The 19,460-nt window shown below is 41.7% G+C and overlaps 1 protein-coding gene across 5 annotated transcripts in view; it reads right to left on the reverse strand.

Moving 5' to 3' along the window:
• Positions 1-18,897, reverse strand: part of DENND1A (DENN domain containing 1A) — a 539,914-nt gene extending 521,017 nt beyond the window's left edge. For 2 of the 5 annotated variants that reach the window (XM_040225092.1, XM_040225090.1), the window contains exon 1: positions 18,673-18,897. In XM_040225092.1, coding sequence (XP_040081026.1) covers positions 18,673-18,689 — 17 coding nt within the window. In that variant the 5' untranslated portion in view covers positions 18,690-18,897. The remainder of the gene's footprint in view (positions 1-18,672) is intronic. The other 3 variants (XM_040225093.1, XM_040225091.1, XM_040225094.1) reach the window with 2 other exon arrangements.
• Positions 18,898-19,460: the final 563 nt, after the last annotated feature.

The raw sequence follows: 19,460 nt of genomic DNA on the forward strand, positions 1-19,460 counted from the left end.
GCCTAGAGAATTCCAGGGACAGGGGAGCCTGGTGGGCTGCCGTCTATGGGATCGCACAGAGTCGGACACGACTGAAGCGACTTAACAGCAGCAGCAGACTCCAAATCTAGCTCCACCACTCATAACCCGTGTGTCCTGGGCAAACAACATCTCTGACTTTGAAAGTGAAAGTGTTAGTCACTTAGCAGTGTCCAACTCTTTGCGACCCCATGGACTGTAGCCCTTCAGGCTCCTCCGTCTATGGAGTTCTCCAGGCAAGAATACTGGAGTGGGTAACCATTCCCTTCTCCAGGGAATCTTCCCATCCCAGGGTTCAAATCTAGGTCTCCTGCATTACAGGCAGATTCTTTACTGTCTGAGCCACCCGGGGAAGTCCCACTTTATTAGTAAAAGGGGGTACTAACAATTCTTATCTGGTACGATTATGGTGAAAAATAAATAATATACTGAACACAAAGTTATTAGCTTCCCACTTGTTAACTCTGTGACTTTCGGATATTGGAAGTCTTTTTCATCTGCAAGATGGGGATCATAGAAGTACCTACTCCACCAGGTTGTTAATGAAGGTATTAATAAACTCAAAGACTAAGTGTGAAGATTTAATGAGTCAACAAATGTAAAGTACTTAGAGTAAGTACTAATGTTCAAAAGAATTCAGTTAATGTTGGTCATTATTTTTATATTAATAGGCAGAGTCAAGATCTCAAAGGGTCTTTTAAGTCATGTGAGGTGTGTGGATTTTAACCTGAAAACACAGGAAGCAACAGAAGGATTTTAAGCAGTGAACTGACATAATCAGATTTGCCCTTTGGAAGACTTACTTTGGATACTGATTGAACTGGAGAGAGACAAGAGTGGCAGAAAGCATCGGTCAAGAGAAGTTACAGTCATTAAGGTAAGAGAGAACGGTGGCCCGATCAAGAGAAGATAGCAGTGCAGACAGAGACGAGTGCATGAATCAATAAGCTGATGTTTGGATTTAGGATGTGAGATGTCCCTAGCATCTTACTGATCTTTCCTTCCCTCCTACCCTCCATCCCCCCACTAGATTCATGAAACTTCTTTGGTTCTCAGTACTCGTCACTCTGTAACTGACTCCCAGACTACACCTAAAGATATAGTTTCTTATGACCTTCAGGTCCAATTTTTAACTGCCCTTGGAGAGCTCCCCACAGATAGTAACCTCACTCAATATAACTCAAACCAAACCAATGATTCACTTCCCCAGAAACATCTCAATTTCCTTATTTTTAATGCTGGCTCTGCCACCTTTTTCTCTCAGTTACCCAGGCTACAAATTCTGCAGTCATAATCCGTCTGGTCATGAAGACTTTCTAATCTTCTGATACTATGCCTTGACAACTCTCATTGATACCTGAACTACTAAAAATAAAGGCATATGTGATGCAAAATTAAAGGAAACATCCTAGTATCAGCCCTCATTACCACTCTTTTAATATAACAGGTTAATTTTTCTTTGCACCTTCGGCCACCTTACCCTTCAATCCTGATTATTACACTCATGGATCACTCACACACACACATGCACACCCTGTAATAGGCAGGGGGAGGTACCTGATATCTTGACTTTCTTTTTAAAGTAGTTATATTGGTTATAATAATTATACAGAAAAAGTACAGTGAGAACAGAGACAAAAATAACCCTAATGGAGTACACTCTGTGAATTTTAGTTCTTTTGCATGTTATTAGTTGAAAATACAAGAGTATCAGGCAGTAAGGGAATAAAATTCTACCTCACTAGTGCAAACACCTGCTAGTCTCTAGGAATTCAACTGGACACAATGAACATGAACCAGTTCTTCAACTATACACCTGAGAAAAGGATCTCACTGTCAGCTGTGGGCATAAAGAACAGTACTCATGGTACCCCATTCATCCCACCTGGGGCAAACAGCAAAACTAGATAGAGTCCACCTTGCTCAAGGGCATATGGAAAATAGAACACCTATGCAAATCATTCTCGTAGCCTATATGGCAACTGAACATTCTTCTATTTAATTTTTCAGCACTACTTTATTATAAGACATAGGTTGCAAAAAAAAAATAATAAGCTATTTGTATTGTAAGCTGAAAAGAATGAGAATCATAGAGTAGATCTGCAGCAATCTTCTGAGGATGGCAAGAAAAATAGACATTTCAACTGCGCCTTTAGATTTGCAATCAGGTTGATGGAAACAAATAGCCCCAGGTCATTCACCTTAAAACCTAAGTAAAGAAACAAACAGTCGGCCAACCAGAGGTGTGGAATTGGTATAGAATTTAAAGGCTCAAGAGACAGTTTTCTATGACAGTTAACCTGGGGTATCCTCTAATGCACATTAATGAAGTCTCCTTTATGTACAGTTGGGAAGGTCCCCTGGAGGAGGAAATGGCAACCCACTCCAGTATTTTTGCCTAGAGAATCCCGTGGACAGAGGAGCCTGGCGGGCTACAGTCCATGGGGTCGCAAAAAGTCAGACACGACTGAGCGACTAATAATATAAATATTATAAATATTGCAAATGGAAAGAGAACATCATCTCTTGGAAAACAAATATACTTCTGAAAAAGATTAACATATTTCAGGAAAGTGACATATTTAAATAGAACAGAAACATGACTTCAACAAAACAGAAACAAGGGAGAGAAGATAAGAAGACAACAAATGAGAGCCTTTTAAATAAGGATGAAGGAAAAGGAGTGACTTCAAAGGAGAATAAAAGATCATGGTATTAGACACATTACCTATGGTATGTGGTATTCCTGCCAAAATGTTTAAACATGAACTTTTAACATTAAAACAAATCCTAAATGGAGGACTTTAAAAAAAAAAAATGGTCAGGATTCTTTAAAAAGTCAATGTCAGAGACAAAAAGAAAAAAAAGCAGAAGAACTGTTTTAGATGAAAGGTCACTAGAGACACGACAGCTAAATACAATATATGATCCCTAATTGGACTCAGATTCAAAAATGAAAAGCTGCAAAAGACATTATTGGAACTGGGAGGATTTAAATATAAATTTTATGTTAGATATGTTATTTTGTGAATGCAAAATCTCTTCACGGTGATAAAAGAATTGTGGTTATATAAAAGAATATACTCGTTCTTATGAGATATAGGCTAAAATACTAAGAGATAAAACATCATGATGACCATAACTTGAACTGATCAAAAAAATAATATCTGTGTATATAACAGAGAAGTGGTAATGAGTATGAATGTGGAAGGTGGAAGGGAGGGATTATCTATCCCCTGATATTATAGGGAAACACAAATAAGCATTTTCCTGTTCTCATTTCTCATTCCTTATGAGTAATACTTAATTTTCTTAAATTCAATAGAGACCTCCCTTGCTAATCCAAAAATCAGTAACCACTGATAACTTTTTTACACTAAAAAAAAATCATACCATTTCTTTAACAGTTTAAGATAGTCCTCTTTCTCGTAAAGCCAGTATAATCTTGGTACCAAAATCTAACAAGAACATTACAAAAAGAAAAATTATAGTCAAAATCTCTTATGACTACAAATGCAAACAACAAAATACTAGTTAACTGAATCCAGCAATATGAATAAAAAGGATATCATGACCAACCAAACAGGTTTATCCCAGGAATGAAAGTTATACATTTGAAAATAAATGTAGTTCACTTCATTAAAAAAGGGGGGTAAAAGGGATCAAAAAATCATCTCAGTAGATGCAGAAAATTCATGTGATAAAACTGAACAGCCATTCATGACGACAGCAACTGGCACCTGAAACACCAACTGATGAAGACCAAAAAAAGCAAAGGCTCCAGCAAAAGTCAGCTCCAACTGAAGGGCCTGGGAAGGGGCCACCTAACAAGTCAGAAAACTTTTAGGAAATAACTACCACACAATACAGCCAAACACCACAGAAAAACCTGTGTGGCCCCACCCTCACTCGAGTCAGCAAAGGACACACAGGGAAGCATCTCAGATTTCTACCTTTGCAGTCTGTGCTGAAGTATCCCATCCACCCACCCCCTGCCAGTGTAGTGTTAGAGAAAGTCACGTAGGGAACGGGGGCTTTCCTTATACCCACTGCACAGTAACAAGGACTCTCACAACAAGGTTTCAGTGGAGACTGTGGAAAGCCTGGACTTCCACATTCACATGGCAGTAATTGAGGCCACAGAGGGAGCAGCAACAAGGCACCACTTGTTTCTCTCCAGCCAGGGAGATACTGGTGGAGGTCTCCTGGAAACCAGAACTCCTACCTCAGCCCTGCAGGAAAAGGGAATTCTGCACCCTAGGTGTCAATGAAGACTGAACATGAAACCTAGGCATATACCCCAATCTGACAATATGAAGGCAAGAGTGCTGTCTTCCCCTTCCAGAGCAGTGTCACAGCGAGCCAGTTAAAAGACAGTGGGAAAATAAACTTCAAAGCTCTGCAGGAAAATTTTCCAACCTAGGACTCATATTGACCATACAAACCATCAGTCAAGTGTGAAAAAGGAGACATTTTTCAGACATGAAAAGACTTGGGAAAACTCAAATGCATTCTTTTCCAAGTTCACTTGTGTGACTGCCTCCTATAAAAACTTAAATCTGTCCTCTAGAAAACAAAATAACACAGGGGCCAGGAAATAATGAAGTAGGGGAGTGGTGAAGGGACATTCCAAGATTACAACAACACAGCTGACTTTATACAGATCAACAGGAAGTTAGGAAGAAACCATCAGGAGAAAAAAGAGCCCCCAATAAAACTGCAAGTATGACTGCAAGTTTGGAAAAAATTAACAATATGGTAAAGTAATGCAAGAGAGGGAAAAAAGGGATTTAAAAACTTGGGGAGAGAGGAGGATTTTTTAAAATCAAAATTCAAATATGACTCTTTCCCAGTCTTACTTTCTGGGCTGCCAGCAGCAGTGCAGCACATATGGCCAAGCCCAAGAACCACACCACACATAACCAGTTCCAAAATGGCATCAATAAACCCTAATCACAATGACTTTTTTAAGGAGGAAGAGCCTAAGTTCCTAAGGATCTTGATCTTTTTCAAGAAACACAAGAATGCTGTAAAGAAGATGCACACCAATAAGACAAAGGTCATCAAAGCCTTTATCAAGCTCAAGATCCTGAAAGGCATCAGTCCTAAAAGCTTGGGAGACAAGCTTTAGCAGTGACACTGGTCTGCTGATCTGAGGCTACCACAAGGTCAAAGTCAAAAGCCAAGGCTCAGGCTCCCAAAGGTGCCTTAGCCCCACAAAGGCTACAAGTAGAGGTTTCAGTTTGCCAACAGGAGGATGGAAGCTTACTCGTGTGGTGTTTTGGGCTGCTCTTTACACAAGGCTGTTGTCCCTGTGCTATTCTGTACATGTAAAATATATACACATAGCCAGATACAAAACAAGTTTAGCATAACTTTAAATTCTGAGCGGATTATAAAAGATTAAATGACCTTGATGTTAAGAACATTCTCCGTCAAATGAGATCATGACAATGCGCCAAAAAGGAAGAAAATGTTATTCTAGCTCCCTACATGGCCTATGCTAAACGATATTTAAATATTCATAACACAATTTTTAGAGTTAATCTAAAGATAAATAATGGAAAACTTGGTCCTGGTCAGGGATCAGAACTAAAATGACCTATCTTTCTCTTAGAAAGTGGGCATCAAAAGACACGATTGAAAGTTAATGGAATAAAAACTATATTACATTAAAATACAATCATTATAAAAAATAGAAATATAGATACGTATAAAACAGCAGAAGAGGAAGAGAGACATAAAGGTACTCATCATCTTCCATTTCAGAGTGTCAACAAATACTGTCTAAAGTTAATTTAATTAAGAGATAGAGATTTATCTAAGGGTTATGGGTTAACCAACAGAAGAACTAAAAATCAGTTAATAGAGGCTGTTTCTGAAGAAGTGCAGTGTAGGGTAGAGAATTATTACTCTTCATCATGAGCTCTTACAAATGATTTGATTTGTTATCACACACATTAAGAGCTCTGACTAAAATAATTTTTAAATTTTGACAAACATTCTGTTGAAGCTGTAAGGCAACAAAGCACTATCATATGTGGGAATATGAAATGGCTCAATCTGTGTGGAGGAAATTTGCCACTTTTTACTAAAGTTTTATTATACTATTTTATAATTTTTTAATATTTATTTATTTGGTCTTAGGTGCAGAATGTGGGATCTTTTTAGTCGCAGCATGTGAACTCTTAGTTTGTGGCATGTGGGATCTGGTTCCTTGACCAAGGATCAAACCCAGGCCCCCTGCACTGGTAGCAAAGAGTCTCAGCTACTGGACCACCAGAGAAGTCCTTTTAATAATTTCACTAAAGTAACATTACATATAAATTTACTCCTTGACCCAGCAATACCACTTCTAAAAATCTATCCCAATGATATAATGGTACAAATACAAAAAGGGACATACACAAGACTATTCATATAGCATCATTTATAATAGCACTGGGAGCAACCAGTCTCAGCGTGAGACTGGTTGAAAAACCCATGACCATCTATCCACTGGAGTACTGTGCTGTCCCTACAGAGAAATGAGAATGACCTCTATATACTATTAAAAGTTAATTCTTTACAGGGAGTAAAATGAGAAAAGTAAAGTAGAAAAAAGTGTACATAGAATACTATAATTTGTCTGAGAGTTGTTGAGGGGAGGGAATATGTTGATGTATTTACCTTTTTTCTAACAAAATTTAAAAAAAAATTTTTTTAACTAGCAACCTACAGAGGGAAGAAACAGGGTGATGTGTGAAGGACAGACATTAGACTTTTCTGAATATACCTTTTTTGCAGATTTGGCTCTGAAACATGAAAGTATTTTATGTAATTATAAAACAAAATTATTTTTAAAAAGCAATCACAAAAGATTGAAAGAAAAAAAAACTATGAATTGAGTTGGTGATACAACCACTAAGAAATCATTTCTAGTGGTTTCACAACAGTAAACTGACTATACAATCCTAGTCCACATATACTCTAAGGACAAAAAGGATCGCCAAATTGAAAAAAACACACCTGTCTTCAGTACATACTGTTGGTAATGCTGGTATTGCTGTTGAGTTTTATGGATATGGTGAGATAAAGCAAAAAGAATACTTCTGTTGGCATCATTGGAAATCAGAACTTTTGACATGAGTGATAAGAGATTCAGATGTAAGAATGAGGCTAAATTAAAATGTGATAGTCTTGAATTGTAAATATCAATATGAACATGTGATATAGTTTAACACACACACACACCCACACCCACACACCCACCCACCCACCCACCCCTTCCTAGTTTCGATCCCTGGAGTAGCCTAGAAATAATGACTGACCTAGTAGGGAAAAAAAAAAATTCTAAAACCTAGACTGAAATCTCTACCACCACCTCCCACCAAAAAGAAGCAAGACTCCTTAGAGAAATAGCAGAAAACAGGTCTGGAGCAGGAAACATATAAGATGAACCTGGAACACCTAGGTCATCACACCGAAAGGCAAGGGATTCTGTTGAAAGGACTCTAGACATTAACCTGAAGAAGCTTCCACTAGACAAAAATAGGGCAAATTAACATCCATGAGGATAACTACAGTAAAGCGAAGTAGAGCAAACAGGTTTAAATCTATTAATATGTGTTTAAAGTGATACTCAGAAAAAAATCAGTCACCCTGGGAAAATGCTAGAAAACAGTTTGAAAAATGAATAAAATGAATCAAATATTATGCCTTTCCCATATGAACTGCACCTCAGGGTGACCAAATAGTTGATATGCAGAAGTTTTTCTTTACAGAAGTATTCTAGTTAATATCAAGAAGAAATGATGGAAGTAAAATTATTTTATAGCCTCTAACAAATTAATGGATCAAAAAAGAGATAACCAGACATAATCTGCTTCAAAATAATCAAGGACTAGAAGGCAGAGAAGAGTTATGGTCAGTTATCTATAAATGGAACTAAGAAAGCCATAAATTAATAAGTGCTGAAACTGAGTGATGGGTATTTGGGGACTCATTACACTATTCTCTCTGCTTTCATAATGTTTAAATTTTTCCAAAATAAAAAAAGATAAATAATTTTAAGTATTCAGAAAAAAGGAATGAAGCTGCATTTTAAAAGAGTAGAAGTGAACAGTGATACCATCCAAATAGATGAACATAAATGGAGTAAATCTTTTCTAAAACTGAATAAAATTTTCAATTACAGGTGAGAGAGGAGGCACAAAATATTCTTAAATGTTATTATAATTTTAATTATTTGCATGCTCATCTTGTCTCTGAGTAGACTTAAAAGTTTTTCTCCCAACCAGTAAGAGGACTAGCACTTTGCATATACCAGGATCACAAACCTTCAAATAAATTCAGTAAAATATACAACACATCATCCTAACACACTCATAAAGAAAAAGCAACCAGACACAGGATGCTTGAGTAACCTGTTCTTTTCTTCTGCTCTGTTCTGTTGTGTAGTGGGGGGCAGTGGAACTATAGGTAGGTCTTAACTGTGGCATCTTCTAGGTGTGCTGGGCATCAAGGTAAAGATCATGCTGCCTTGGGACCCAACTGGTAAGATTGGCCCTAAGAAGCCTCTGCCTGATCATGTGAGCATTGTGGAACCCAAAGATGAAATACTGCCCACCACTCCCATCTCTGAACAGAAGGGTGGGAAGCCAGAGCCGCCTGCCATGCCCCAGCCGGTACCCACAGCATAATAGGTCTCCTTGGCCGCTGGATCTGGAATCTGAATGTTGCTCTGCAAAGACCTTTAATAAAATCTTTTTAAAAGACAAAAAAAAAAAAAAGAAAGAAAGAAAAAGCAAATACTTAGTCTTTAAAAAAAAAAAAAGCTATAAAAAGGAACACCTGCTTTCTTTTGAGAATTTTTTTTTTAACTTCAGGTTGCTCAGACAAGTATGCCCCATTCACTCCAAACAATACTAATGAGAGCTGCAATCAGGTGGCTCAGTGATCAAGAATCTGCCTGCCAATGCAGGAGACTCGGGTTCGATTCCTTGGTTGAGAAGATGTCCTGGAGAAGGAAATGGCAACCCACTGCAGTTTTCTTACCTGAGAAATCCCATGGACAGAGCTGTCTAGCGGGCTACAGCCCATGGGGTCACAAGAAACAGATACGACTTAGCGACTACACAACAACACTTACTGAACAGCTAACAGCTATTTTTCTGCTGAAAAGTGTTAGTTGTCCAGTCGTGTTTGACTCATTGTGACCCCAGGGAGACTGTAGCCTACCAGGCTCTGTCCATGGAATTCTCCAGGCAAGAATACTGGAGTGGGCAGCTAATCCTCAGAACAACTCTAAAGGCAAATTTATTAGCTTCCTTTTATAAATTAAAAAAACTGAGGCTCAGAAACTTAGAACTCAGATGGGGATTGTGAGTGCTTGTGGGAACTCAAACCTGAGGGTCTCGGGGGCCCACACCACCCTCACTCCTATCACGCCCTGGAGTAGAGTAACTATTTGCTTGGAGTGAAACAGTATCTTTACCAAGATTGGTTTCCTTCCTCCTATTTATTCATATAGCCTAGGCAAGATCAATGCAACATCCCTGAAACCTTTCCTGTGGCTAAAGTAAATTCAAAAGTTTATTTTTTCTCTCTTCCTAAAACCTAAGGGGGACAGATTTCCCCTCAGAAACTCAGGCAAGCCCACTTGAAGTCTCACTCATCTAAACCGAGCACTCGGATTCACTCTGGCACCCTTAAAGATTTCTTTCTTTCTCACCACAGACTAAAATGCCTTCTCCCAATTATAACTTTTCACTTTTCCTCAGAAAAGCAAACATATTATATAACCAGTCCTCACCTTTCAAACACGCATTTATAACTTTGCTAACCTTAGCAAGTCATCTTTGATTCTTCTCTCGCTTCTTGCATGTAATTTGTCACCAAGTCTTGTCAATTCTACCTAAAATCTCTGTCAAAATTGTCCTTTTTCTTTGGAAAACCAAAACCTCACTTCAGGTCTTGATCTTCTGCCATATAAACTAAACACAGTTCCATAAAACAGTGGTCTCCAAATTTTTTCCATGCATTCCTCCCTATGGGTAAAAAAACTTGAGTATACATCTATGTATTTTTATTTATAAATTATAAGAATGCCTTACTATACAAATCTATAGTACATTATTAGAAAACACAGAAAGAGAAATTTTGAAAGTTATGAAAGTCAAAGAAAATGAAAGTGAAAGTCACTCAGTCGTGTCCGACTCTTTGCGACCCCATGGACTGTACAGTGGAATTCTCCAGGCCAAAATACTGGAGTGGGTAACCTTTCCCTTCTCCAGGGTATCTTCCCAACCCAGGGATCAAACCCAGGTCTCCCACATTGCGAGTATATTCTTTACCAGCTAAGCCACAAGGGAAGCCCAAGAATACAGGAGTGGTAGCCTATCCCTTCTCCAGCAGATCTTCTGGACAAGGAATTGAACCCGGGTCTCCTGCATTGCAGGTGGATTCTTTACCAACTGAGCTACCAGAGAAGCCCTTTGAAAGCTGATATAGAAACAAATAGAGATTCTAACATATTCTCTTCACACCACAGTGGATCATGCTTCACAACCCTGAGATATCACTGTTCTAAACTGCTGCTGCCAAAGTAATCTTCCTAAAAACCCAAATCTGATCATATTACATTCCCAACTCAATCCTTCAATAGCATCAGGTTGCAGCGGCACAAACCTTTTTCAAATTTATCGCCTATAATCTTTACGCACATACTCTGCATTTCAGCTACACCTGTAATCTCCCTATGTCTTTTAAAAACACAATTCATCTGGAATGTCCTTATGCTTAATGTATACAACAGTATCTCTAGGAGAAAAATACATTCTAAATACCATAACCAAATTACAAGTGAACTTTGGGGATATAACCTCTCTTTTCTACAGGAACACATGTTTTCTTACTTCCTTTATTTGGTTCCTTTTCAAGTCCAAAATACTTGGAAAGAATGGATATGGATTCCAATTAAAGTAGGACCAACTTTGTTTTGTTTCCTTTGGTTTATTTTTCTTCATTGTTTATCTTTCCATTTCTCAACAAAATCCTTTTAACCGAAAAGGCTGTTTCAAATCCAGAGATTAGTTCCCGCTAGAGCCAGGTAAAAGACTAAACTTTGCAACTCACAATAAGAATTCCAGCTGGAGAAGTATTGTATGACATGCCTTCATGACTGAGCAACTGAACTGAACAAGAAATGATACATATGAACTGACAAAACAGAAAGACACAGACTTAGAGAACAAACTTATGGTTGCCAGTGAAAGGAACAGAGGAAAGGGATAGTTAGGGAGTTTGGGATGTACATGTACACTCTGCTATATTTAAAATGAATAACCAACAAGGACCTACTGTATAGCACAGGGAACTCTGCTCAAAGTCACACGGCAGCCTGGATGGGAGGGGAGTTTGGGGGAGAATGGATACATGTGTATGTATGGGTGAGGCCCTTCACTGTTCCCCTGAAACTATCACAACATTGTTAATTGGCTGTACCCCAAAACAAAACAAAAAGTTTTTAAAAAAAAAGTTAAAAACCCTTTTGTGGGGTTTTTGGCCACAAAAGTCATTTCAGTTGGGACCTTACACACAAATTTAACAGTCTAGAAAAAGAACTTTTTTTTTCCCTACAGCAATACTTGGCCTGTTTTAACCTTCCTGTCTGCTGTGCAAACCCCTCCAAGTTGATGGCAATGGCTCAGACTAAAATGATAGAGTTGCAGCAAAACATTTTCCAGAAAAGTCATGAAAATTCAAGGGACTACCTCTGGGTGCTAAAAATGGAAAACTCAGTCTCTAGCAAGACTTTTTAAAGTTGTTTTTTTTTTTTTTTTTTAATGTGGAACATTTTTTAAAGTCCTTATTGCACCTGTTACAATCCTGCTTCTATTTCATGTTTGGGGTTTTGGGCCACAAGACATGTGGAAAAGCTCCCCAACCAGGAATCAAACCGGTACCCCCTGCACTAGAAGGCAAAGTCTTAACCACTGGACCACCAGGGAAGTCCCTCTAGCAAGACTTTTGTTCCACCACCCCAAGTCTTTGTACTCTCTCCTATGGAGACTGAGAGTGGAGCACCGTGGTGGGCAGAGGAAAGAGAAGAGGTATTAGAGGGCCCTGGAGAGGAAGTCACATTTCAACTCCTACTCCTATCCCACAGAAGGAAGATATGTCAGCTGTGCTACACAAAGAAGTCAGTCTGTGGTGCATTTGGGTAATGGAATCCTTTAACAGGCTGTCCAAATAAAGCCCAGAACACAGCAATCTTAAAAAGCCAAGGCTGCTTCTCTGTATCAGAAAACAATGATGGGCTTATCCCCACTTTCCAGTCATAAAACTTCCCCTGTTCTTCCTCCAGAAATCCTTCCTCCCTTCTCCAAATCTCACTTTTCTTTCGGTTCCAGTTTCACCTTCTTTGGAGAAACCTATTTTGATCTACTTTGATCTTTCATTTTCTATACAATTCTTGAGGGCCAAATCATAACCACAATGAGACACTACTTTACACAAAGTGGTGCAACTGCTCTGGAAAACAGTTTAACAGTTCCATAAAAAGAGTTACCATATGATCTAGCAATTCCACTCCCAGGTATATACCCAAGAGAAATGAAAACATATGTCCACACAAAATGTTCCCAGCAACATTATTCATAACAGTGAAAAAGTGGAAACAACCCAAATACCTAACAACTGATGAATGGGTGAATAAAATGTGCTTTATCCATACAATGAAATATTATTCAACAACAAAAAGTAATGAAATATTCATATATGTTATAATATGGATAAACATGGGAACCATTATGTTTAACGGAAGACAAAGAATTATATATGATTCCATCTATATGGTGATGCATAAAATTGACAAATCCATAGCAACTGTAAGTAGGTAAGTAATTGCCTAGGGCTAGTCAGGCTATGGTTTTTCCAGTAGTCATGTATGGATGTGAGAGTTGGACTGTGAAGAAAGCTGAGCGCCAAAGAATTGATGCTTTTCAACTGTGGTGTTGGAGAAGACTCTTGAGAGTCCCATGGACTGCAAGGAGATCCAACCAGTCCATTCTGAAGGAGACCAGCCCTGGGATTTCTTTGGAAGGAATGATGCTAAAGCTGAAACTCCAGTACTTTGGCCACCTCACGCGAAGAGTTGACTCACTGGAAAAGACTTTGATTCTGGCAGGGATCAGGGGCAGGAGGAAAAGGGGACGAGAGAGAATGAGATGGCTGGATGGCATCACAGAATCGATGGACGTGAGTTTGAGTGAACTCCAGGAGTTAGTGATGGACAGGGAGGCCTGGCATATGCGATTCATGGGGTCGCAAAGAGTCGGACACGACTGAGCGACTGAACTGAACCGAAGAGGGTTTGGGGGGAATGGGAAGTGACTGCTAATGTATATGGAGTTTCTTTCTGGAGTGATGAAAATGTTCTGGAATTGGATAGTGGTATTTTTAAGTATACTGAAAACCATTTAATTATATACTATAAGAGTAAGCTTTATAGTATGTGAACTATATCTTAATAAAGTTGTTTGCAGATTACTGCAGCCTGCAGGTAGGCCCTGCTCAGGGCCTCAGTCTCACCCCAGCTTCCCTGCCACCAGTCACTACGTAAACCCACTATCAGCTCCTGATAGTGCCTAAGGTTTTCTTGCCTCAAGGTGGGTATATGCTCTACTCTGCCCAGAATGAAGTGTTGTGAGTCTCTTTACATGACTAATGACTTATCCTTTAAGTCTCAACTGAAATGTCATCTCCACAGTCAGCTCTCCCTCACTGTGCTTCAGTCACTTCAGTCGTGTCCAACTCTTTGCAACGCTATGGACTGTAGCCCGCCAGGCTCCTCTGTCCCTGGGACTCTCCAGGCAAGAACACTGGAGTGGGTCACCATTTCCTCCTCCAGGGGATCCTCCTGACTGGGACTTGAACCCACGGCTCCTGCGTCTCCTGCACGTAGGCAGATTATTTACCTCTGAGGCACTGGAGAAACCCCTCTCTCTCACTCAGTTCAGTTGCTCTGAACTGTTTATGTCTGACTCTTTGCGAACCCAGGGACTGCAGCACACCAGGCTTCCCTGTCCATCACCAACTCCCGGAGTTTGCTACCAGGCATATGACATATACTTCCACCAATTATGATAATAACAATGAATATAATAAGTGCGTGACACTCTTCTTAGTGAGATAGTAAGTAAATGAATGAATGGATAAATTTCTTGGTTACCAAGCTCAAAAAGGTCATGGTCTGACAGGGACAGAAGACAGGTATACAGGCTAATGTAGAATAAACACCACCACAAAGCGGAATCGGCTGTCCTGTTCTGTCCCTATGCCTTCAAATCTTTGAGTATGCTTTTCTCCAAGCCCATAAATGTCACGCCTCTTCAAACTCACTCAGAGTACTTCCTTCGATTACTTACAATCCACTTCCTGCCCTTGGTGCCTGGAAACAATTTCTAGGATGTCACCACAAACAATATTAAAACTGCCACAGTTTCCTGCTGTGTGTCTACATTATCAGTTAAATTGCTTCGTATTAACCACATTCCAGTCCACTGGGATCACTCAAACACTAAAAAGATTTAAAGATACCTGTCGAAGGTTGCCAGTTACTGTTGCTCCTTTTATCTCTCTAGATAAATAAATATCTGCTCAGGTTTAAGGTTAGGAGCTTCTCAGAATGCTACCTGTACACCGGTAACCTTTCCTTTCACCCAAGTAGATATCTGAGGTAAATCAAGCTTCCTTTACTAAAATGAGGATGAACTATAAACATTCTTCAGAAAAAATAAGGAATTGCTGCCTAGTCCAGGGCAATTCAACTTAAAAACTTATAAACAGCCTTCCTCCTCAAGAGTTCAAATTGCAAACTGATACTTTTTAACTCTGTACATTCATCTCGGAGCCTTTAGCTAGGATCATAATTCAGATCCCAACATATTTCATAAATGCATTCCATAAACTTCCTAAACAAAGTGATGTACTAGGTACTAGGTCTGACACAAGGAACCCAAAGACAAGTAAGAAAGTCCCTGCTCTCAACGACGTTTATGTTGGGCTTAGTATAGGAGACACACAAAGAACTAAATTCAGTGCTATGACAGTGATAAATATGGAGGGGGGGATCATAGGAACAGATGAAGGACACCTGGCCTAGGCTGAGGAGAGGCAGGTGCAGAGAAGTGGCATCAGGGCTGGCATCTAATCTAAGGTCTGCTGCTACTGCTAAGTCGCTTCAGTCGTGTCCGACTCTGTGCGACCCCATAGACTGCAGCCCACCAGGCTCCCCTGTCCCTGGGATTCTCCAGGCAAGAACACTGGAATGGGTTGCCATTTCCTTCTCCAATGCATGAAAGTGAAAAGTGAAAGTGAAGTCACTGAGTCGTGTCCAACTCTCAGTGACCCCATGGACTGCAGCCTACCAGGCTCCTCCGTCCATGGGATTCTCCAGGCAAGAGTACTGGAGTGGGGTGCCATTGCCCTCTCCGAATCTAAGGCCTGCTGCTGCTAAGTCACTTCAGTCGTATCCAACTCTGTGTGACCCCACAGATGGCAGCCCACCAGGCTCCCCCGTCCCTGAGATTCTCCAGGCAAGAACACTGGAGTGGGTTACCATTTCCTTCTCCAATGTATGAAAGTGAAAAGTGAAAGTGAAGTCACTCAGTCGTGTCCGACTCTTAGCGACCCCATGGACTGCAGCCCACCAGGCTGCTCCTTCCATGGGATTTTCCACGCAAGAGTACTGGAGTGGGGTGCCACTGCCTTCTCCTAATCTAAGGCCTACAATCCCCAATTCTCTCATTTAAAAAATGGCTAATAGTGCCTACATCATCGGGTAGTTGTGAGGATTTGATGAAATGGTTCACACAGAGCATTACTACCATACCTGACACAGAGATTACCCTCAACCACCTTAACTTTATTTAAAAGGGAAATTTGATCAAGCACTAAACCTCAACACCTGTGCCGAGCAACTCACCCACTTTACTAATCATATAACAGACACCAGCTTCATAATTACACACAGTATTGTTTTCAATCAACTTTCTTATTTTAATGAGAGACTGCTGAGTCCTGTTTTGCATGTTCACAGTCTAATTCCTAGATCTTCAAAACCTTCTTCTCCATCCCCTGAAACACACAGTTCTCTGACATTTCTGGAATAAAATAAAGCCGTTTTCTTAGTCTTTTGATAGAAAAAGTATAAAAGAAACTAACAATTACCGAGTTTTTAATATGGGTCCAGCAGTAATGTTGATACTGTATTTCTTGCTCATTATGACCCTGCAATATACAGCCTTCCTCATTTTACCCTCAGGGTAACTGAGGGAGAAACATGTTATCTGTACAAAGTTTCATAGTCAGCAAACAAAAGTGGAATCTAAATCCAAATCTGATTCCATATTTTTAGCCTGACTGGACCAGCCACACACTATCAGAGATGAGGAAAAAGCACAGGCAGCCTGCTTGGAGGGGCCCCCAAGCTCTCTTCCTCCACCCCTAAGATTGTCCTACACAACGCAGCCTGCACACTAAGACTTCACCTCAATCAGGTAAATATCTTGAGCTCAGTCTGTTATTTCCTATCCGGATGGAACTGACGGTCAATAGTAATCAAAGCCCTGTTTCCTCCAAAAATGAGAGAGGCACCTAAGAAAACCATTTCCTCACCACTTGTCCGTCTCGTTCCTACCTGTAGGCAGAAGCTTCCTAATTGACAGTCACCATAAATCACAACTACTTTTCATAATTTCTCTCTTCATATTCTCTTTCAGCCTACCTCACAGGTGAAACTAACATATTTCCCATGTCTAAGTTTTTACCACCAAGCAATCTAGTTTTAAGATCAAGAAGGCTATTCTTTATACTAATTTCACACCTCACAGAATTTCACGCATAAATTCTCTTGCCCAAGCACTCAGATAAACAGAGATGGGTTCCACAAAACACTGTGGAGAAATGTTTTTGTCAACCTGCAACGTTTAAGAGCAAGACAGAGATCTGATGCCCAGTCATCTGAACTTCCACTTGGATTTTCACGCTGAGTCCGACACTGACATGCCTCATATCTGGCAAGTTTCTGAACTACTCTGTAACAAGAAGGGCAAGCATCCTCACAAGGATACCCTGCAACTGTAAGGTGGCTTTTGTAAAGTATTTCTAAGTGCTATTGAAATCCAAGTTTACAACTCTTGCTTGGAAGCAGGAGCTACACTTGGAGTGCCTCTTTAATCCCAATGCTTCACTACTTCTTTTTACCTCCCACGCTTCTTAAGCCTATTTGGAGCATGCTTCTTTCCCCCCCACCCCACCCCACCCCCCTCATTTCCACAAAAATCAAGAATTAACAGTGTACTCATCCAACTCTTCCATTTTCATTATCATAATAAGCAAACTTTTCTAGTCTCAGGGCTGCTGCAGCCTGTTAGATGCATCTGGTGAATGGAGACCTAAGCGAGTCAGGGGACTATAAGGCTGGCCAAAGGTCACACTGCATGGACACCAACTGAACAAGACATGCAATACTTGAATAATTACTAGATTTCTCCCATAAGGCCCTTCCCCTTTCAAACTTCCCTAGCATAATTCTCAAAATGCTGAAGTAAACACATTCTTCAGACTTTCTTCTAAGCAGGTTTAAAGTATCCTTTGAAAGCTGTTTTAAGGAAAAGCCTGCACTGTTAACTTTGTTTTTAAGTGCCCTTAAACAATTCTATTACTCATAGAGAAAAAGTGAACATTTGTTAGTGATTAGAGATAAGGCATCTCGTGTTCTGGAACTGAGGAAGGGAGAGGCCGAGAAGACCTGGCTGGGAGCGGAGATACAGTCAGAAGCAACACACCCAAGAGAGACCGCATAAAAGTTGCACTTTCCAAAGTCAACTTCTACGTCTAGAAAGAAGGCAACAATGTTTCAATGGGTTCTGAAGTTAGATGTATCAACATTTTCCCCAGAAAACTAACCCCTCACCAGGGACACCAGATGAATGAATGAGTGAGGGAATTTGCCAGATTGGATTACAAAACCTTTCCAATAATTATCAAGATCAGGTGCTCGGTTACAGCACAGGGATATCTTCCCTCATAGCCTCTGGCCTTGCTGTGAGGAGACTTGCATAGATAGGAAAGGGAGACAGAAGAGAGAAAAGGGCCTTCTTCCTCCCCAGGTCATCCAGACCTTAAGTCCTTGAGTGGCCCCTCCCTCTGAAAACCTCTCACGACTTTTATGCAACCCCCCCCCCCCCCCGACCATAGGCCTTAACCAGCCAAGCTGCCACCTCAGGACTGCCCAACTCTCAGGGGCGCTCCAAACACCCATTTGAGGAGTTGCTTCTGGAGATTTCTCGCCCTCCCCCCAACAGTTGTGTGACCATTTTCAGAGGCTCTCTGTAACCCCGGGGAGGAGGCCACCTTATAATCAGCTGTTCCCGCCCTCAGGTGAGGAGGGGACACCTGACCACTGGCGCCCTTACACCCCGCGCGCACCCCGCCCCCGCGCCTCCCTGGATCGTCATGGCAACAGTCCCCCTCCCCGCATGACGCCAGCACGCGGGGCGCCCCTGGGGTCCCGGCAACAAGTCCCCCGCGCGGCCCGAGGCCTGCAGCCCTTGCCCGGCCTCGCCTCCCCTCGCCCGGCCCGGCTCCGCCCAGGCCGACCACACTCACTTGATCCTGGAGCCCATGGTCCCCCGGCCTCCTCATGGGCCCGCGGGCCCCGCTCGGCGCTGCGCTGCGCTGCCCGCCCGCCTGCGGCCGACTGGCCTCCCTCCGGCGCTCTCCCCGCCCCTTCCTCCCTTCCCTCAGGCAGAGCCCGCCTGCTCGAGTCTCTCTCCCCCGCCGCAGCCGCCGCCACCGCCTCCCGGGGTTAATACACTCGCTTCAGCCGGGCGAACGCCATGGTCGCCGGCGCGCGTGCCCGGCGCGCGCCTCCCCGTCCGCTTCTCACACCGCCGCCCCCTCCCGCCCGCGCCGCCGCCGCCGCCGCCGTCCGCGGGGGCTGCCGGGAACTGTAGTCGACTCATGGGAGGCGGAGCGCGTGAGGGCGGAGGGGTTGGAGGGGAACCGCGCTTCAGCAGGTTGGACTCCAGGAGCTCGGTGCATGTTGCCTTCCGGGTGATGCCCCCTAAAGACCTTCCCTCCCACTGTTCTCCTGTAGAACCAACACCTGCAACCCCCCCAAAAATGATGTTTATCCCATAGATAGAGACCCTCAAGCTACCATTCCTGCCTTGCGGAGTCCTCCCATCCAGTGGCTCTGGCTTAGAGATAAACTGTCTCCCACTAAGGCCGCCAAGAAAAGAGAAGTTTTTCCTTTGAAAACCCCACACCTTCCAATAAGTTCCTTAAGGGAGCCATAGACCTTCTGTCACACCAGCCAATTCCCCAACATTGTTCTTGGTGGAGGCCCTTCCTCTCCCCCTAGACCTTTAAGGAGACTTCACATCCCCACAGGA

The sequence above is a fragment of the Oryx dammah genome, unplaced genomic scaffold (genome assembly GCF_014754425.2).
Source record: "Oryx dammah isolate SB20612 unplaced genomic scaffold, SCBI_Odam_1.1 HiC_scaffold_25, whole genome shotgun sequence".
In the NCBI taxonomy this organism is placed as follows: domain Eukaryota; kingdom Metazoa; phylum Chordata; class Mammalia; order Artiodactyla; family Bovidae; genus Oryx; species Oryx dammah.